This window comes from Musa acuminata, chromosome BXJ1-4, assembly GCF_036884655.1.
Source record: "Musa acuminata AAA Group cultivar baxijiao chromosome BXJ1-4, Cavendish_Baxijiao_AAA, whole genome shotgun sequence".
In the NCBI taxonomy this organism is placed as follows: Eukaryota; Viridiplantae; Streptophyta; class Magnoliopsida; order Zingiberales; family Musaceae; genus Musa; species Musa acuminata.
Genome location: NC_088330.1, coordinates 43,895,289 through 43,914,262, shown reverse-complemented (window position 1 = coordinate 43,914,262; position 18,974 = coordinate 43,895,289). Strand labels below are relative to the sequence as shown.

The 18,974-nt window shown below is 44.8% G+C and overlaps 2 protein-coding genes across 2 annotated transcripts; one reads left to right on the top strand and one right to left on the bottom strand.

Annotated features, from left to right (window-relative positions):
* Positions 1-3,642: 3,642 nt before the first annotated feature.
* Positions 3,643-6,896, top strand: LOC103982200 (AP2-like ethylene-responsive transcription factor CRL5). Its single transcript, XM_009399043.3, has 9 exons — positions 3,643-4,079; positions 4,160-4,754; positions 4,893-4,975; positions 5,095-5,103; positions 5,195-5,283; positions 5,357-5,430; positions 5,510-5,560; positions 5,629-5,705; positions 6,051-6,896. Exons 1-9 carry the CDS (start codon positions 3,785-3,787, stop codon positions 6,650-6,652), a joined length of 1,875 nt encoding a protein of 624 aa, XP_009397318.2. The 5' UTR covers positions 3,643-3,784; the 3' UTR covers positions 6,653-6,896.
* A 2,205-nt stretch (positions 6,897-9,101) lies between these two features.
* Positions 9,102-13,542, bottom strand: LOC135671899 (probable xyloglucan glycosyltransferase 9). The gene is made up of 5 exons (XM_065180276.1): positions 12,464-13,542; positions 12,060-12,368; positions 11,682-11,972; positions 11,479-11,592; positions 9,102-10,277 (listed from the first exon to the last, which is right to left on the bottom strand). The coding sequence occupies exons 1-5, from the start codon at positions 13,232-13,234 to the stop codon at positions 9,657-9,659; spliced, it is 2,106 nt and encodes a 701-aa protein (XP_065036348.1). The 5' UTR covers positions 13,235-13,542; the 3' UTR covers positions 9,102-9,656.
* Between the last annotated feature and the right edge of the window lie 5,432 nt (positions 13,543-18,974).

Below are 18,974 nucleotides of genomic sequence, written 5' to 3'. Positions count from 1 at the left end.
GAGAAGGAAGGAAGGCTCCTCCTCCTCCTCCTCCGCCTCCTCACATGGAAATGACCCCCCTGTCTGTCGTCCTCTTCTGCGCGTCTCGTCTCGTCTCGTCCATGCACGACCGATCTGAAAGCATCACGTTGTCAATCGCATTACCAATCCATTTTTGTGCTTGCCAACACCGTCGTCGTCGTCTAATGAGTGCAGAATAATTGCTGCTGTAGTTGATGGATCGAGTACCCGAGAACAACTCATGCATATGGATGCATGCATGAATGATGAACGACAGGAGCAGGAATGATGATGATGATCAAGATGAGATGGCGCATGTTTGATCTTTTGTGGCTCTCTTCTGGTTTCACTTGCAGACAAGGAAGGAAGGTAGGAAGGAAAGGAAGAAAAAGCAAAAGGAGAAAGCAGATTAGGTCTTTTCAGACTTTGGTGCAGAGAGTTCTGAAGAGAACCTTTTGCATTCAAAGCTTTATCTTTCTTCCCATACCTCTCTCTCTCTCTCTCTCTCTCTCTCTCTCTCTCGTGATCACATGTAGGAGAGTGGGAATAATGGAAGCATGCACACAAATGAAGTCCCGAGTGAACCCCACCCACCCACCCACCGGCCATCGTTCTGGCATGCAGAGGGCAGAGGTTGCTAGAATTAGGCTCTTTAGGGTTGACATTCTTGTGATTTGCTGTTGAGTTGCAGCTGCAGCCTACGCTTTACTCTCCTCGCCATTTTTGTTAGCTGAGACAAACTGCTTCCCCTGCAAGTTTGGAAATCTAGTGTTGCTTTTTTCCTCCTCCTCCTCCTTAGATCCCACGTTCCTGTCTCTCCTACCATAAACCCACAGCACCACAGGGGAGGGAGCAAAAGCCCAGATTGAATGATGACCAATCAAGTTTTCTCATCTTGGGCATGGAGGGGAAGAAGACGTCGGAGAAGCCAGCGCTGCTATATGTTGTCGATCAGGAGGACACATGAGTCATCTCCCTTGGGATGTTGACCTCTCATGCACAGTGACAAATGGTTTCTAGGGAAGTAAAAGCACAAGCAGACATCTGGTTCTCTGCAGGCAGGTGCAGAGAGAGATTTAATTGGGGGCTTTAGTATGGAACAGAAAGAAAGTTGGAATGTCATGTGAGCCAGCTGCAGCCTCCTCTCCTCTTCCAACGCTTCTCTCTCTCTCTGACCTTTTCTTGGATTAGCCTCTATGTTCTCTGTAGCTGGGCTGGTTCGATGCATGTTGAGTTGCTGTCAAGAGAGGCTTTTACTCCCCATTCCTTTTGGGGCCTTTGCACACTTTGGTACACTTGCTTGGATTCTGTTTGGATCTTGTGTCTTCATTCCCTCGTGAAAGACACAACCAGCATTAAACTCCATTATTACTGTGCAGCTGCATCGGCTGCAGAAGGCTTGAATGGAATGAAGCCTACTTTTACTTTTTTTGTTTCCTGTGATCCCCATTTCTTTCTTCTTCTTCTTCTTCTTTTTTTACCATGTCAGTCCACACACTGCAATGGTTATTTGCCTGTCCTCCCACCTTTAAACATCACTGTTGGACAATAGGGGTGAAAGGAAAAGGCTAAAGCAAAGATATCTGTCTTCCCATGTCACAACAAGCTGCTAGATCTTCCTCTGTCTTGTTTCCCTTGTTGCCTATTCATTTAACCCCTCCCTCCACACTGTGCATGAAACATTTTTCTTGTGGCTTGGCAAAATTGTTGCACACTCCGCATGAGAGATGCTGCTGCATCTGACAAGGCACTTGGCACAGAAGCAGAGCCTCCTCTCCTCCGATGAGATCTGCATCTGTGGAATGCCTCGGTATCTTCCATTTCCTCTCGCTAATCTGAATTATATCGTCTGTAGATCCTTCTACCATCCTTTTTTTGTTTCTTTTGGCCTCCTCAGATGCTGTCACTGGTTTCGTGGCATTCTCGACATGAATGCAAAGAGGGTCTCGCCACACTGAATTGTCTTATCAGACAGAGGTCCACTAGGCCTGTGGCCCTCATGCGTCCATGGATGACCGATACAAATGCCATGTTGGTACTAAGAACCCAAGCGCATGTCCATCTATCTATCCATCCATCCAGGATTACAGGGAGAGATGGCCTGTCTCTCTCTCTCTCTCTCTCTCTCTCTCTCTGTGTGTGTGTTTGTGCTAGCCAGCCAGTTAGGTTATGGATTTGATGGTACTGTTGTTGCCTGAGGGTGCCGCTGTAGTGGTCAGAGAAGGCAGCACCACCTTCTCCCAGGGAGACTGTCTCGGTGAATCGGTCATGGCCTCTCTCATGAATAAAGTGCTTCTTTTGCTAACAACAAATACCAAGACCCCCTCCTCCCTCTTGGCCACTGTCTTGTTTGCTCTGATGGAATAAAACTCCAAAGAAGAAGGGGTAAAAGAGATCTTTATTTTTCTTTTTCTTTGAGACACAACAAGTTTAAAGATCTTCGAGTCCAGATTCATAGCATGGTAGATTCCACATCTCCCTGCTGTGGATGGTCACAGGATCCGAGCATTAGGAATGTTTGGTCTGACCACAGAGAGAGAGAGAGAGATATTTTTTTTTGGTGATGGTGAATAGCCATTAGCCCAACAAGTACACAGAAAAATTATGACATAAATGACAGTAGGCAGAGCAGCATGTCATAATAACACAGTCTCGTCTCTGCCACCGAAAGGGACTACTGAAAGAAGAAGAGGCGTGAAGCATTGTATGCAGGGCAATAATTCCCAGCAAAAGTGTTCTTGTGGGATGTAGTTGCTGCTCTCGATCATCATTCAAGTAATCAAGAACCTGATAGTTGCGTGGGTGGGGAGATGTACAGCAGCCATGCACATCTGCATGCATCACGTATGCCCACCCTGTAATCACTTTCTACATGGAATACGTTGGTACAGTGAAGAAGAGACGATGCTGCGGTATTCACGGAATTTGTGAAGCACATACTGTCGAGCCGCATTCCGGTTTTTGTCTGCAAGCAGCTGTTGACCACATTCGATACCTCAAACAATGGAATTTCCACCTGCAGACGTGTGAGATCACACATTGTAATCCTCTTCTTCCTCTGCTCTTTGCTTGCCTCGGCAAATCTTTGGTGTGGAAGGAGGATGCATGGTGAACTCGGGAAACCATACTCGCAATTAGATCACTCAGTTGGCAGCGTAGGGTGGTACAGAGCTACAACTGTTGTGAGGTGACAAGGTTGACAGATGGCCTCCCTCCCCTGTCAATCTCATGTTTTGGCCACAAACTCTTCGAGACAAGCACGAGGAAGAGAAGGAAAAGCTGCCTCCCTCCATTAATTCTGTGTGTTTTCCGAAGCTTTCCTCGTGGGTAATAGACATGCCAGGCCCCAATTGTGGGTGCAATCCCGCTTGCACTTTAAGCCTCCAAAGCAGTGGGTTTCAGTAGGGTTTAACAGGCATTAAGGCAAAAGTCAGGAGGAAGGAGAAGGAAAAGCCAAAGTCATGGTCCTTCTCAGAACACAGATCCCTATAAAGAGGCGGAGGAGAGTGGAATTTACCCAGCATTTGTTTGCTGGATCTCTCTTCCTTCTCCTCGCTTCTTTTAAAGGGACCTCAGGTCCCTTGCAAGAGAACGCATGGGAATGCTCTGCATCTTCCACCATGAGAGCTCACTCGGATTGAAGCCCCAACACAAAAACCCAAGTTCAATGGCGGGCAGCAACAATGGTGGAATGATTACACCACGTACCGTCCAATGATTGAGCTGCCTCACCTTGGGTCCTGTTGAGAAGAAGAAGAAGAAGAAGAAGAAGAAGAAGAAGAAGATGAAGTCCATGAACAACAACAACAACAACGGCAGCTGGTTGGGCTTCTCCCTCTCCTCTCACATGAACATGGAGGTGCCTGCCGACCCACACCATCATCACCAATCCCAGCCTCCTCCCGGTGCCGTCTCCGCAGCCTCTGCTAGCCTCTTCCTCTCTCCTCAGCTGAGCAGCTCTGGCTTCAGCTACGGGGTGAGTGAGAATGGGGGATACTACTCTCAGCTGTCTTCCATGCCTCTCAAGTCTAATGGGTCTCTCTGCCTCATGGAAGCCCTCAGCAGATCACACGAACAAGGTGTGTCTCCACACTCCCGAGCAAGCAGGTGAATCTAAGGCACTTTCCATATTCCTTATCCTGTTTTGTTTGGTATGAAGCAATGGTGCCATCTCCATCCCCCAAACTGGAAGACTTCTTAGGCTGTGGTCCAAACATGGGGACCCATCAGTACGGGAACCATGACAGGGGAGCAATGGCTTTAAGCTTGGACAGCATATACTACCACCAGAATCCAGAGCCTGAGGGCAACGGAAGCCATCCATCGGGCATCCTCCATGAGCAGCTCCCATACTTCCAGCCGCTGCAACAAGGCATCTGTTCTCTGCTGACGAGCCATGAGATGTACCAGGCTCCATTGGAGGGGCAAGCTGTGAGGGATGAAGCCATCCCAAGGCTTAGGAACTGGGTGACCGGTGGCAGCAACGGTGATGTGGGTGATGGGATGGGCTCTGGTCCTGTTGCTGCCATGGGGTATGGAGATTTGCAATCTCTGAGCTTGTCCATGAGCCCCGTTTCACAGTCCAGTTGTGTCACTGCTCCACAGCACGCCTCTTCTGCCACAGCTGATGACTACGTGATCTTAGATCCTACCAAGAAGAGAGGCGCCGGGAAAGGAGGCCAAAAGCAACCGGTCCACCGGAAGTCGATCGACACATTTGGGCAGAGAACATCTCAGTACAGGGGTGTTACGAGGTCAGCGCAGATCTTTTGCTGTTCTTTCCTGTTCTATATAGTTCTCTGCATATGTTATCTTCTCCCCTGGTCATTTTGATGGAGTATAGCCAACTTGGGTGTCTTCTGTTCTCACTCGGGTGGGTGCTTCTTCAACAGGCATAGATGGACCGGCAGATACGAAGCTCATCTGTGGGACAACAGTTGCAAGAGGGAAGGCCAAACCAGGAAAGGAAGGCAAGGTCAGTAGAACAAACCGATACACGTACATTCGGGAGCTGACCCATTTCGTCACATCTAATCTGTTGCGTTGTTGCCTGGGGATGGGATGTTTTGGATGGTGAACTATTCGGGAACGCAGTTTACTTGGGTATGCTTCTGTCTTGTCATCGTTTCATCCATAGAGCACCTCCATTTCCAGAGTGCAAGACTCCTTAGCACTTCGATCTGGTGTCTCCCAGGGGGTTACGACATGGAAGAGAAAGCTGCGAGAGCCTACGACTTGGCGGCACTAAAATACTGGGGAACGAGCACACACATCAACTTCATGGTACGCAGATCGAGTGTTGGGTTCTCGAAGCATCGTGCATCAGCATGCTAACTAAAGATGGGTTTGAATTCAGCTGGAAGATTACCGGGAAGAGCTCGAGGAAATGAAGAACATGAGTCGGCAGGAATACGTCGCCCATCTAAGAAGGTAAAATCCATTCCTGCCTTCTTTCTACTTTATGCTGTTCTTGATCTTTTCTCATCTCTCTTCCGTCTTCCATCGCCAGGAAGAGTAGCGGGTTTTCCCGAGGAGCATCAATCTATCGAGGAGTGACGAGGTCTCTCTTCGAAACTCATCCTCGGGTCCCTTGGATTTTCAGTTCTTAACATGCGGATGTGTTTTCAGGCATCACCAACATGGAAGGTGGCAAGCTCGGATAGGGAGGGTCTCAGGGAACAAGGATCTTTATCTTGGAACCTTCAGTAAGTCTGTAGATTGAGGTGGGCTTACCGTTGTTGATGCAATTTGCATGGTTGTATCACGAGCGTGGTCATCCATGTCCTTTGTTCGTGAAGTCAGAGGTCCAATCATAATGCTGCCAAATCTAACATGTTGATTGCCCAGCCATTCTCAAAGATTGCTTTTCCCTGGCAAAGCATGCTTTCCAGAGCGAGACTTTTTATTTGCTATGGTCATGCTTTTCGCAAGGCTGATCACCCAGTGACTCCAAAGCCTTTGTTTGACCGATTCATGATCTTTGATGTTGGAAGTGATGACAAAAAGCATCCACTTTTTGATCTCTCTCACACTGTGACATTGAATCTTAGGTACCCAAGAGGAAGCAGCTGAGGCATATGACATTGCCGCAATCAAGTTCCGTGGCCTGAATGCCGTCACCAACTTCGACATCTCGCGATACCATGTGGAGAAGATCATGGCAAGCAGCACTCTGCTTGCGGGTGAACTCGCGAGAAGGAACAACAACGTCGAGCCCTCAGCTCCAAGCAGCAACCGGGAGCTTAATCTAACTGCGGACAACATCACGAGTAGCTATCAGTCCACCAACCAAACATCACCGATCCCCCAAGAACAAAATCAGACGCTAATAACTAGCAGTGCTGGATTTCCAAATGAGCACTCGGCAAGCAATCTGCACAGTGTAGTCAGCATGAACACCTCGGCACAAGGCATCGGTGATTCGGCCAATCTGGTGACTGCTCCAGGAATGAATCCTTCATCTCTGTTTACCAGCTTGAGCAGCTCCAGAGAAGGGAGTCCTGATAGGACTGATATTTCCATGCTCTTTGCTAAGACCCCTCCAAAGCTCATCAGTCCTACACCGCTGCACTCATGGATGCCATCAACCCAGCTAAGGTCTGCGCTGCCCTTGTCTCACATGCCAGTGTTTGCTGCTTGGACAGATGCATGAGCCTCTCTGCAACTTCAAACTGATGCAACTGAAGGTAGCACAAATCCCGGTGATCGAGAAGGCTGGAGAGTAGGGAAGTAATAGTTAAGTGTAAGCTGCTTGTGGGTGGACATTGGTCGGATATCCATGAGATCTGTAGGTACCTTGGCCTCAGTGGCCTTTTCCAGTGGCCTTCAAGTGTTTTGTATCTTCTCCTTGGCCACTTGGGGAAGGGTTTTGCAGTATGGAGGCTTTGGAGGTTTTAGGGTAATTCCTCATCTATGTTGTAGTTTGGCTGTCACAATCTTTTGGTGCTTAATCCTCTCTAATATTGTTCTTTGTGAAAACTGCATTTCTTAGTGTACTAAATATTGTCTTTAATCACTACATCACCCTGGCTCCTGAGTCCTATCCTTTCTGTGTTCTTCTTAGTGTCCCAAGGGCTTGTCAATCCCTGGGACCTACAGTAGGGTTTACAATTAAGTATGAGTTTGTCTGAACTAGATTGAAGCTTATAGAAATGGGGATTCAAAGATTTTATCTGACTTGTGACTGCAAATTCTTACATCTATTGTATCATGTGCAGGATCACAAGCTTGGGCATGTGTGCCTAAGCTAAAAGAGTGTGATGAAAGCTAGGTCATGTGTGCACCACACTGGGTGTTAGAGAGATAAGATGTAGGATTGGAAGATCATACATAGGATGTACCTGAGTTCGAACTCGTGCATGCCTTCTTCCGCAAGTGCCATGCCATTCACATTAGTTGGCTTCCTCCGCACTGTGCAGTTCCTTGCAGTAATTACTCCATGGTGGTAGAGTGGCTTTAGGATGATGTGAAGCAGCCGTTTCCCTCTGGTAGATTCATCGTTGTCCATGTTAACAATCAAGATGGACGAGGGTTATTCAACTGATCCTTGTCTGTTCACTAGGATAAATAGTTTCTTCGTGATCCAGTGATGCTTTGTGGGTTAAAGATCCCGAAGAACACTACATATAGCAACTCAAGTATCAGTATCAAACTACAGATCACTGAGTTGATTGCATGGTACTTCTTGTCAGCTTGATTGCATGAGTACCTCCAAGAGTATAATAGCTTTATAAAGCAGAACAAAAAATGCTCCTTTGATCCATAGTATTAGAGCTAACTGATCTCAGAGCAAATAATGAGTTGAGTTCCATAAACCAACACATTTGCTGCAACTTCATCAGGAAGCAAACTGTTCAGTGCTACTCCTCAAATTGTTTCAGCTTCAGGCTATTATACTCTCTTGCAGCCCTTTTGTTGGCAATGTCCAAAATCTTCTCGAATGGTTATCAAGAAAGGATTCCTGATGTAGCCCTGTATACATTTTTCAAAACAAAGCATACTGATAAGAGTAAATCAAGGTTTCACAGAAGAATCTTTTGATCTTTCAGCTGCAGTTACTTGAAGCATTTAACTATTCCTCCACCAGTCTTTCTGATTTGATTCCCTCTGCCTGCTTTTGTGTTGGCACGGTTGTACTTGACACATACAACAGAGGGTTTATATCCTGTTCATTCTTAACCAAGACACCCTGCAGGAGTGAGAGGCTCTGCAGCAGCAGCAGCAATCTGAATCAGCAGAGCATCATGCTTTCAGAGTGAAGAAGAATGGTTCACGCGAGCATGGAGGTAAGCCATTGTCATCAGCCAAGCCGGACCACCGATGACAGCATTGCATGGACCATTACATCACAGAGGCAGCATATTGATGCTTGTACGCTTTTTCCTTCACCACATGAAGCAATAAGATTTCTGCAGAGTGCTAAATCTACATGGAACACTTCCAGATTCTTGGTGGACCATGCTAGTTCATATCCAGACTGCATAATTTCTTGCATGGCATACACAGACAAGTTTTGCAGGCAAATTTTGTTCACTGCATACATTTAACACTTGTCAAAGAGCAGTGCGGTCTTAATTAGTGGCCATGGTGATGATGATATCATGCAAGCAAACCCAGCACTTTACTTGAGGAGTACTGTTTTGAAGGCTGAAGAAATGACCTCAAAAAGGCCCCGCAGACTGTCCAACCAGACTGGATTTGAATCCATCCTAGCAGACAGACAGGCAGGCTTGGCTGTCTGTGGCACATATCTGGGGTCACTTCCTGACCCTCCACAGCCAATTTTTGATACCACTGCCTGTCATGTGAACAACAACTGTTACCAAGTAGAGAAGATAAGACCAAACCGATAGACTGTGCCAATATCATTCTTGCCCAATGGAGACAAGTCATAAACAAGATCACCATTGCAGTGCGAGACATAACATTATCATTACTTTCATCGATCCGACAAAGAGAGCTCTGTTGACTTGCATATAACTGCATGATGCTACTATGGTCTTGTGCGTTCTTCTGCACAAAGATCTTACCAAAACTACAACATTATAATGAAAGATGAAAGCATCCATCCATGTCATTCAACAAGGTCAGCTGCATTGTACTGGAAATCAAAAGGTTCCATTTCACATTGGGAATGAGTTGCCATGTTAAAATGAAGAAAAAACAAGTACACCTGAGACACCACAACCCTAGGAAAACAAGAAGAGAAACCTAATTTTCACTTCCGATGAATATCGCGTTTTCGTGTATAGAGTAATCTTGAAGTCTTCTGGCATTCTCATTGGAAGGCTATGCACTTGTTTGGGGATTCGCAGTGTAGTGATTCACCTAAGCTTATTCCACTATCTACCAGCTTCAAACAGAGACTAAAATTGTCTAGCTATAAGGAAACTCCCCTCTGAACGTCAAACCTTTCTTACAAAAGAATGATACCTGAAAGAATAAAAAGCATCCGGCAGTCTGAGAGTGGGTCTATCTACATCTCCATGGAGAGGAAACTTTACTTGAATCTCTCCACAAAGGGAAGGGAAGGAAAAGATTTCGGGAGGGGCATTAGTTTTTGTGTCCTTCCCCAAACAAGGATACTCTTCGATACTATGCACTGTCCATGATGACTGTCTATGCTGGTAACACTGTTTTGAACTAGTCTTTCAAGTTCAATCAATCTGCTCACCTATCAGATCAAGGCCCACTAATAGAAATGAGATCCCCTGGAAGAGGAGGAAGTAGAAATGGATACCCTGGGCCGATAACAAGCTACGAGCTGAAGCAGTTAACAGAAGGAATGCAAGTACTAGCTCCTTCCGATAAATCCTGTTGTGCTTCTTCTTTGACTCCTTTTTTGGTTCGAGTTCATCTTTTGCAATGGCATCAAGATTGGGTGCAGAGGCACCTCGCTGCTGTTTGGGCTCCTTCTTCATTAGAGAAATACGATCACCCTCAGAGGAACGGCCAGACTTCTTAGTGACAACCCACTCGTAGGCACTTCCAAGCTGAAAGAGACCTGAGATCATCGCGTTGAACTTGGTCACCGACATTGTGTTCTCAAAGAGAAGGTATGGGACGATAAATGGGAAGGATCTTAGGGCTGGCAGAATGTTGAGGAAGGACATGGCTGCAGGAATGTAACAGACTACCCATGCAGGGAGCTCGGCTTCAGGAACAAACATAGTCAGTGGGAGGATGATGCAGAACAGTGTGAAGGAATAGAAAGGTAATATGAGTTTCCGGAGGAGGAAGAACAGAAATATCAAGTTGGACTTCTTCCAGAACCCAATCTGCAATGAGAATAACAAATGTAAATGACAAAAGAAACCATTGGATACATTTTCGTAAGAAATATTTAGAGTAATACATAAGCAAGACTTAGTTGAACACTTGAACTGCTGAAATTTCAGCAACTTTAGGCTATCTGAAGAGTCAAATAATAATGAAACATAGAACAAAATTAATTGCCATGGCAGTTGAAGTGACACATTTGTCAAAAAAAGCCAAAAGGGGTATTAAAGTGCCAAATTGTTTAGATGCTGTTAGCTGCATATGATGTTGCCAATTATTGGCCATACACATGGCTGCCAGATATCATAGTAATGAGCTTGAAAAATCGGTCTCGATATCCATGCATGACATATTTTACACCTAAATAGTGAATCATATTACGAAGTGTTAATTGCATTTCTCCTATGGATGCAGTATCCAAATATTTCTATCTTCCGTAAATCCCTGATAGTTCAACCAATATTCATTGGGAAGAAAAGCCTACGAAAATAAAGCATGGATTTCCATGATGCAGTATACACATATATGAGCTTACACCACGTAAAAATACATCACTTTTAGGTTGATATTTAGAGAAAGGCTGGTGTGCTATGATAGTGTCTTTTCTTATAATATGTGCCAAAAAATCTCTGCTACCTGATATAGTTAGGAACTAAAAGAACTCAAAGAGGCATATCAAATTTCACCCACTTATTTTAAGCATAACCATTATGAACCAGCTGGGTGATCTCATCCACTTTCAAGTTTTTTACTTGATATAATAATGCTGATGTCAATTGCCAGCAACCTAGGGCAGTATATTTCAATCAACAGATTCAACTTAACTGGTTATATCCTCTCACAAAAAACCAACCCAGCCGGCTATTTCTAGCACAGCTTTGATGCACTAATATAATTTATAGGACTCGGAACATGTAGATAAAATACCTCAATATATTTCAAGCATAATTATTATAACCCACCTGCATGATATCATCCACTTTGAAGTTTTTAGCCAATTTATCGAATGATGCTTATGTCGGTTAGAAACTTAGGCCAATCCATTTTTATCAACAAATTCAATCGAACCAGTCATATTCTTTTTCCAAGTATCAATCCAGCCGATTATATCTAGCACAGACAGCTAACAAGATTCAAAATGATAAAATAAGCTTCCATGCATTGAAGTGGAGCATTTCATGTTCCGTTTACAAATCATACCTTAGATCTGATGATATCTGGCAAGCAAAGCCTAAACAACTGCATAGGGCCAGAGTGCCACCGATGCTGCTGCTTTCTGTAAGCTTCGTATGACTCTGGCAATTCACATTGACACTGGACAGAGAATTCAAGATAAGTAAATATCCTCAAACATTCCTGTAAAAATTTGTGACAATTTAGGTCATCCCAAGACCTCTTTATACCTCCACATCATTGAGGTAGATGAACTTCCATCCTTTTAGATGAGCACGAACGGCAATGTCCATGTCCTCAACCGTGGTCCTCTCCAGCCAACCTCCTGCATCCTCGAGTGCCTTAATCCTCCAGACACCTGCGGTGCCATTGAACCCAAAAAAGTTGATGAACACCCCGTTCACCTGCTGTTCCACCTCAAAGTGGAAGCACAGATTAATGTTCTGCAACCGGGTCAGCAAATTCTCATCTTTGTTCACGAAAGACCATCTTGCCTGCACCAATCCCAACTCCTCATTGTCCTGCGATTCCCATTGAACAAAAATTGTCATTAGCCATGAATCCATATGACTCCAGACAAAGTATTTGGAGTTTGGACAAGGACAAACCTTGAAATGTGGCACGGTCCGTTTCAAGAAGTCCGGTGTGGGCTGGAAATCGGCGTCGAAGATGGCAACAAGCTCATAGTCCTTGACGTAGCTACAATTCATTGCTGACTTGAGGTTTCCTGCCTTGTAACCATCTCGAATGACCCGGTGTCGGTATACAATGTGGGCGCCATTCTGCTGCCACTTCTCCACCTCCTCTTTTATCAATGCCTGCGTCGTGGGATCGTCGGAATCATCTAACACCTGAATCAGAATGTTGGACCTTGGCCAATCCAAATTACACACCGCAGCTATCGATTGCTGGTATACCTGTGAGTGCCGACAAAAATCAACAAAGCTGGTAAGTTTGGCTCAAAACATACGAGTCCAAAACGGAAAGATTCAAGCTTGTTGCCCAACCACACCTCTTTCTCATTGCACATAGGAATCTGGACTAGAACCATGGGGTAGTCGTCGCCACCGGATTCGGGGTCCTCGGAGGCTCCAATGGAGCGCTTCGGCAGGGGCTCGATCCCTTTGAAGCGGATCCAGAAGCAGCCGAGGCAGAGGATGAGGCGATCGGCACTCTGGATGAGGAAGAGGATGACGCAGGCGTCCGTGAGGAACTGAAGCGGCGGTGCGATGTACTCCACCCGGAACCGCACCCATCCGGTGTACAGCGACTCTAAGAGCCCCCGGACTCCAAGGGACGAAGGCAGAACCAACCGGTGCATCTCCACGGCGCTCAAATGCCAGCCTTTCAAGTACGCGGCGAACTCGAACCCGAGTAGAACGACGGATAGCCAGAGGAAGACCTTGATGCAGGAGTAGAACCGCGAGCGCAGCACGGGGCTCTCCTCCGGCAAGGAGGACGCGGCGTCGGAGTCCGTCCTCCCGGACACGACGCGGCGGCGCACGGCGGACGCGAGGCCGACGGCGGCGGAGGCGAGGTAGGTGAGGCAACCGGCGGCGCGGTGCGCCTTCAGGAGGAGCACCCAGGTGATCTGCTTAGCGTTCTTTCCCCGGGCCCCCTTCCGTGCCCCTCCCCCGGGTACCGCGAACTCCTCGCCGGCGCCGTACTCATCGTCATCAGGAGACGATATCTCCGCGATGGACCAGTTGGGGTTCTCCATCTTGACGATTACCGGCGTTCCCCGGTGGGCCTCCCTATCCCACCACCCGAACGACGGCGCCATTACGTCTAGCCTTTTCCGAATGCGGTGAAGATCCCACCTTTCCTATATATCCGGCGTCGGGGACCCAATTCCTCGACGGATCCAAGCGGTTCGGGGCCGGAGCCGAGGCTTACGACGGCAATGCGACCGAGGGAGAGAGCAAAAAAGGTGGGATTTTTACCTCGGATGCAGAGGAACTAGGAGGAGGGGGAAGGAAGTCGAAGAGAGGGAGCACCTTCTTAAAGGCGCGTCGTCCCAGTCTCGTGAATTCACTGTCTCTTGCCCTCCACCGATTACAGCTTGGACGCGGGTGACCTTGCCGCTCTCTCCTTCCCCGCAATATGAAGGGCACGACAAAGACCCACAGAGCAAGCGAATAAAAAGAACAGCTCGACACGTCTATCGCCGATCGCCACAGGAACGAAGAAAAAAGAATATTAAAGAAGAACACGGTGGAGCAGAACGAAAGCGAAAGCATCACAAAAAAGGCAGCTTTTTTAATGGGTTTCCCATGATTACTGCGCCAAACAATGCAAAACACGAACCATATTAATCCAACCCCCTCAAAACAAGAAACCCGAAAGCAGAGCAGGTTACAGCTGGAGGAGCTCGGTACAGGGGATGACCCAACACTCCTAGACAACCGTCCCTTCTGTGTCTCCATCAAAGACACCGCTCCGACAGCCATAAAGAAGGAAAGGTACTGTTAGAATTCTCTTCTTTGCTTGAGGTTTTGCCCATACATCTAACGTGAAAATAAGAAATGACAAGCTCAAAGAGGATAAGCACCGACACATGAATTTGGCATCACAGCCGCTGTCTTGTCCGCTGTAATCACTCATAATCTTATGCTCTCCCATGAAACTACACAGCACTCGTTCGTCTTCCGGGCGAGGTGCGGTAATATTTCTACGACCTTTTACGTGAGGAGCAGTAAGGCACCAATAAATACTGCTCTGTACTCGTACTATTGACGTGACTTGAGTGGTGTCAGCATCACAGCCGTCGATTCCCCCAGATCGGACGAGGAGATGGTCGTGGGTGTGGACCACGGTGGAGTCCACCCCAGCCGTGAATTATGTATCGCAGGCCTGTCTTGTCTCCACGCTTGCATTGATTTCCAGTATTATGGTCGCACGTACTCATCTTTTCTGCCCATCGAATTCATCTCCCACCACGTCATCCTCGAATGCACGTGATCGGGACCCATTGCCCGAATCCAATACAGGAGCGGGTAGCGATTCGGGGTGTCGAATAGTTGAACGCGAAGTTCCATCGGATTCATATCACCACGTCGATTTAAACGCACGTGATTGGAATCCTATGCCCGGATCCTAAGTTTTGGGACCCAGGGCTCCTCTGCAATAAGGGAGAGGGTAGCGGGCGGGGTGTCGAATAATTGAATGCGAGGAGGGTTTCCGTGGTTCTCGGGCACGGGTAGTAACAACAGGACTTTAACGTCTCAACAGAGCAGTGTTTTTGTTATTTTATTGGAGCACCGACGGCAGAGACACGTCCCGCGGGCCCGACCTGACCGGTCAGGTCCGATCCATCCGGCCGCCTGTCGTGCCCCCGAATCGGTGCGCAATCTGCAGCCTCCCCTTTCCTTTCTCCATGCCCGCGACTGACTGCTTTCTGCATATAAGATACGAACACAAGAGGAGATGAACACAACCACTTCTTGATTTAACCTTCGCAGATTAATCGAAGTGTTTCTCTTAAAAGAAATAGGAAATCATCGTTTAAGATTCTGCCGCAAGTTCCTTGTTTTTATGCTCATTCGTCGCTGCATTGGGTAACATCATCACCATCATCAGTGGTTCACCACTAAGGGTTAGGAGTCAACATTCGTGCTACTCCTGTAATATCTTCCTCATGTTCTTCCTAAACAATGTGTTTGTTTTCCTCCGGTCAACCTGTATTCAAGTATTATATCATGCGTCGAGGAGTTTCTACAGTAACATATGTAAGTTGGGTGGAGTCATGTCGATCTCCATCCGGAACAAAGGGCAGCTTCCATGCATGATTGCCATCACCAACTCAGAAACAGCCCTTCAACACACAACTTTTAGGAAGTTTCTACTGCTCTCCCTCCATCTCCATAGCCCATCATTCCAACGCCACTCCAGGAAGCTTAGCTTCAGTCTCTGTGATCCTTTGTCGTCCGTCTCTCTTCCCTCGCTTGTCTGAAACTGCACTGATTCAAGGTGGTCCGAGCTTCCAAGCCTTTTTTATAGCTCAAAACTATCTGAAACATCAGCATGCCTAGTGTCAAACATCTGCACTTGCAACTACTACTTGCAGTCATTATCTTTATACAGAATTGACAGCATCGATTATGAACAAGCACGGGGAAATTTTGCTTGGTCCGGTAGATCCTTGGAGGATGCCATGTCCATCACCGACAGTGACTGTTCATGTTTGACTCGATCATGGAGGCTTGGAAGGTGTCTCCTTAATGTATCCTTAACCTGTTTGATCTGGCAGCACAGAATGCCCACTGGTTGGGAGTGTCCCTCTATGTCGAAATTTATCTCTGAGTGAACTAATCAGAATCATAATTACTTTTCCAAGATAACTCATAGCATGAAAAAAGGCTATTATCAACACACCCTAAAAATCTCATCATAATTACTTTTAAATAGTTGAAATGAATGATGCACTAATCAAATTATTTTTTTGATGTTAAGTTATTAGTAAAGCCTAGTAAAAACTGACATGCCTTTTGGTTGGTATCATGTCATGTCATATCATATTATATATAGCATTTGATGGTGCTCGATGGAAAGGACTTACTTGGACATTGTGAAAAGTCTCGTTTGTAATTTGCTCAATCAAACAGGTATTTGTCTGAAGCAAGAAATCAGATTTCTTTATGTCATGGAAAATTTTTGTATAGATATTGGTTCTTAATCTTATTATGGTTACACAGTGTATGCATGTATAGCTTTGTCTAATGGGATTGTTGAATAAATATGATTTTGTAGTTCTGCTTCAAAGAAATAAATTGTATATGGATATGCATTTTGATATTTTCTTTCATTGTTACCAAATTTTGGCATCTTCATGCTTGTATGTCTGGATTTGTTTATTGTCAAATAAAAAAAAGGAACAAAAAAAATGTAAATTCTTTTATGTGGCTTGTTGGCTTGGAAACTCATCTCCATTGCAAAAGATTCACAGTGGCAGTGTCTTCATGTCTTGCCTTTTCTCTTTCTTTCCTTTTAGATGGTTGGAAATTTGGTCTACATCTGGGCTACCAAAACACTCAAAAAGTGTTTCAGAATTAGGTGCTGCATTTAGATATGACAGCAAATCTTGTTGCTCATCTTTGATTGCTCTTGCCAATGATCAGGTGTGTCTAAAATTCAACTTTTAGTGTCTCAGAAGATATTTTTGCAATGCTATCTCAAACTAAAGAATAGTTAAATATTTGCCACTCATTATATCTTGTGAAGGATATATGGATAGGAGTTTTCATTTCTGGTGTATGCAGTAATATTATGGAATAGTTGAACAGATATGTGACAGAATTTAACATCTCATGGGATATGTTTGGAGGGGAAAGAAAAACCAAAAATCTGCAAGTTTAAGCATATTAATTTGATCTCCAAACTCAATTCTACCTCCATTGATGCCGTAATGAAGCTATAGTTCCTGAAGACTTTTTTTTCCTTGTATCTATCCTTGAAGAATAGCTGTTAAGTTCTTGTTGTCATCTCAAAGACCTAAGTAGATCTAGAAGGCCTTTACCTTGTCCAAATCCAACAGTTGGCCCAACTGTTGTGGTAGTATGATGACTGCCTCAGTATCTACTTAACTGATGGCTTTGTTCTAGTTGTAAGATCTTTCTGAAGATACTGTCCAAAGAACAGATCTACTCTATATATGTACACTAAACACTTTCTGACTGTTTGCATACCCAAGGAATGAGTTTTACTTCCATTAATCTAACAATGGTGCACATAATTAGTTGTGAACATTCATAGTCAATCTGGTACCGAAGCCAGAAACCTTATCATGGTCTGCAAAGCTGTAGTGAGAATAAAACAGCAAATGTTGCCAGTCTGGATTCAGAGATCCATTAGCACAAGAGCTTGCTCCTCAAGATTCTCTGGTGGCATGTGCAGTTGATCTCCAAGGATGCTATCCATGTACCTTTTTCTCATTTGAATGCTACTGAATCTGGACATCTCAAATCAGTAGTACTCCTGAAATGAAATATGTTGGAGGTTACAGGTGCATAATGATTAAGCATTTTGTTAATCACAGAAACAGAAGAAGGCCAGATTTGATTTCTCCTTCTCTTTATGTAAAAAGACAGGAGATAATGACCTCATTTTATGACATTTATCGATCGATCGATTCGTCGAGGTTGCTCGATTAATTAATTATTTGGTTCAGTAAATGATGGTTTACATAATTGTACTCAAGGCAAATTATATGACACTGGATCCTATCAATGCTCACACCCTGCCTGTCACATCCTGTGTAAGCTGGAATCAGTTGATGATTCCAAATAATTGTCATGTAGCAAACATCACCATGAACAGCTTTGTGAAATCCTTTCCTTCTTTTATCTTTTCAATATGGCACATATCAGAACCTCATGTGTGATTTCTGAGTTCAGTAAACTTCAGCTAGTAAAGTGGGGATGGCCAACCTGGTCATTGAATCTATCAGGACCTCTGTCCTCTTCTTGCAACCTCTTGGGCAGCACAGATGCTAGCTAGTAGTTAGAGGATTTGGATTTCCACAAAGTGAAGGTGGAATCACACAACTCCATCTTCTGCTAAGAAGAAGAATCTACAATTTGAACTTTCTCCCGAGAACAAGTTCAACATGTTTCTCAGCTTCAATGTGCAAACCTTCTTTTCAGATTTGCTTCCTTCTGCATTGATCTTTTTAATTTAAGCAGTTACTTCCTTTCTACATGCTAAACCAAAGGCATTACCTTTGTTTCTTCTGCCAACACTCTTGCGACTTGCAGTGAATTATGTTTCTTCTTCTTTGTCTAACCTATATGATTACACAAACAAAAGGTCAACACTTGCTAATAGAAAAAGCTCTTCTGCTATCACCAGTTCTCTTCTCCAAGGGAGATTGGGCCTTCCTTTTGTAGGACTGCACCCATATAAAAAACTTGAACTGGCCACCATCTGATGTGTGTATTGGCAGTAACCCAAGACTGTCAAGAAGAATAAGGCAGGTTGACCACAGGGGCCAAATCTAACTTCTTTTCCCTAGAAAAAAAAAATGATCTGATTAAATAGTTGAAAAAGAAAATAAATTTATTACACTTTTTTATTTTCTTGAGAAAATATTTGAAAAAAAATTAAAAAAAATCATACAAATTTGTAAAATAATATTTTTTTAATTTTCCATTTTCTTACCAACAAATTAACAAAAAAAATGAAGTTTTGCAAGGAAATAATATCTTCCATGGTTTTATTTGTTCAGGCAAATATTATTAGCATAATCATATATTTAGATTATGAGTTTGTTTGACATTTTGATGTTATTTCTACTGCAATATTTGTCCAATCATTTGGCTTCTGCTAAAATCTGCAATGTTAAAACTCCAGTCTGAAATCATTTGGCTATCAGTTTGAACAAATGATGCTTTAGGTATCATGTCAACAGATACATGTGGGAGGGGAGGGCATATCAAAGAGAGACAGAGAGAGAGAGAGAGAGAGAGAAAGTAAAGGAAAGAATAGTATGTTTTCTAAAGTCAACTTCTGAACATCTTCGATTCCCA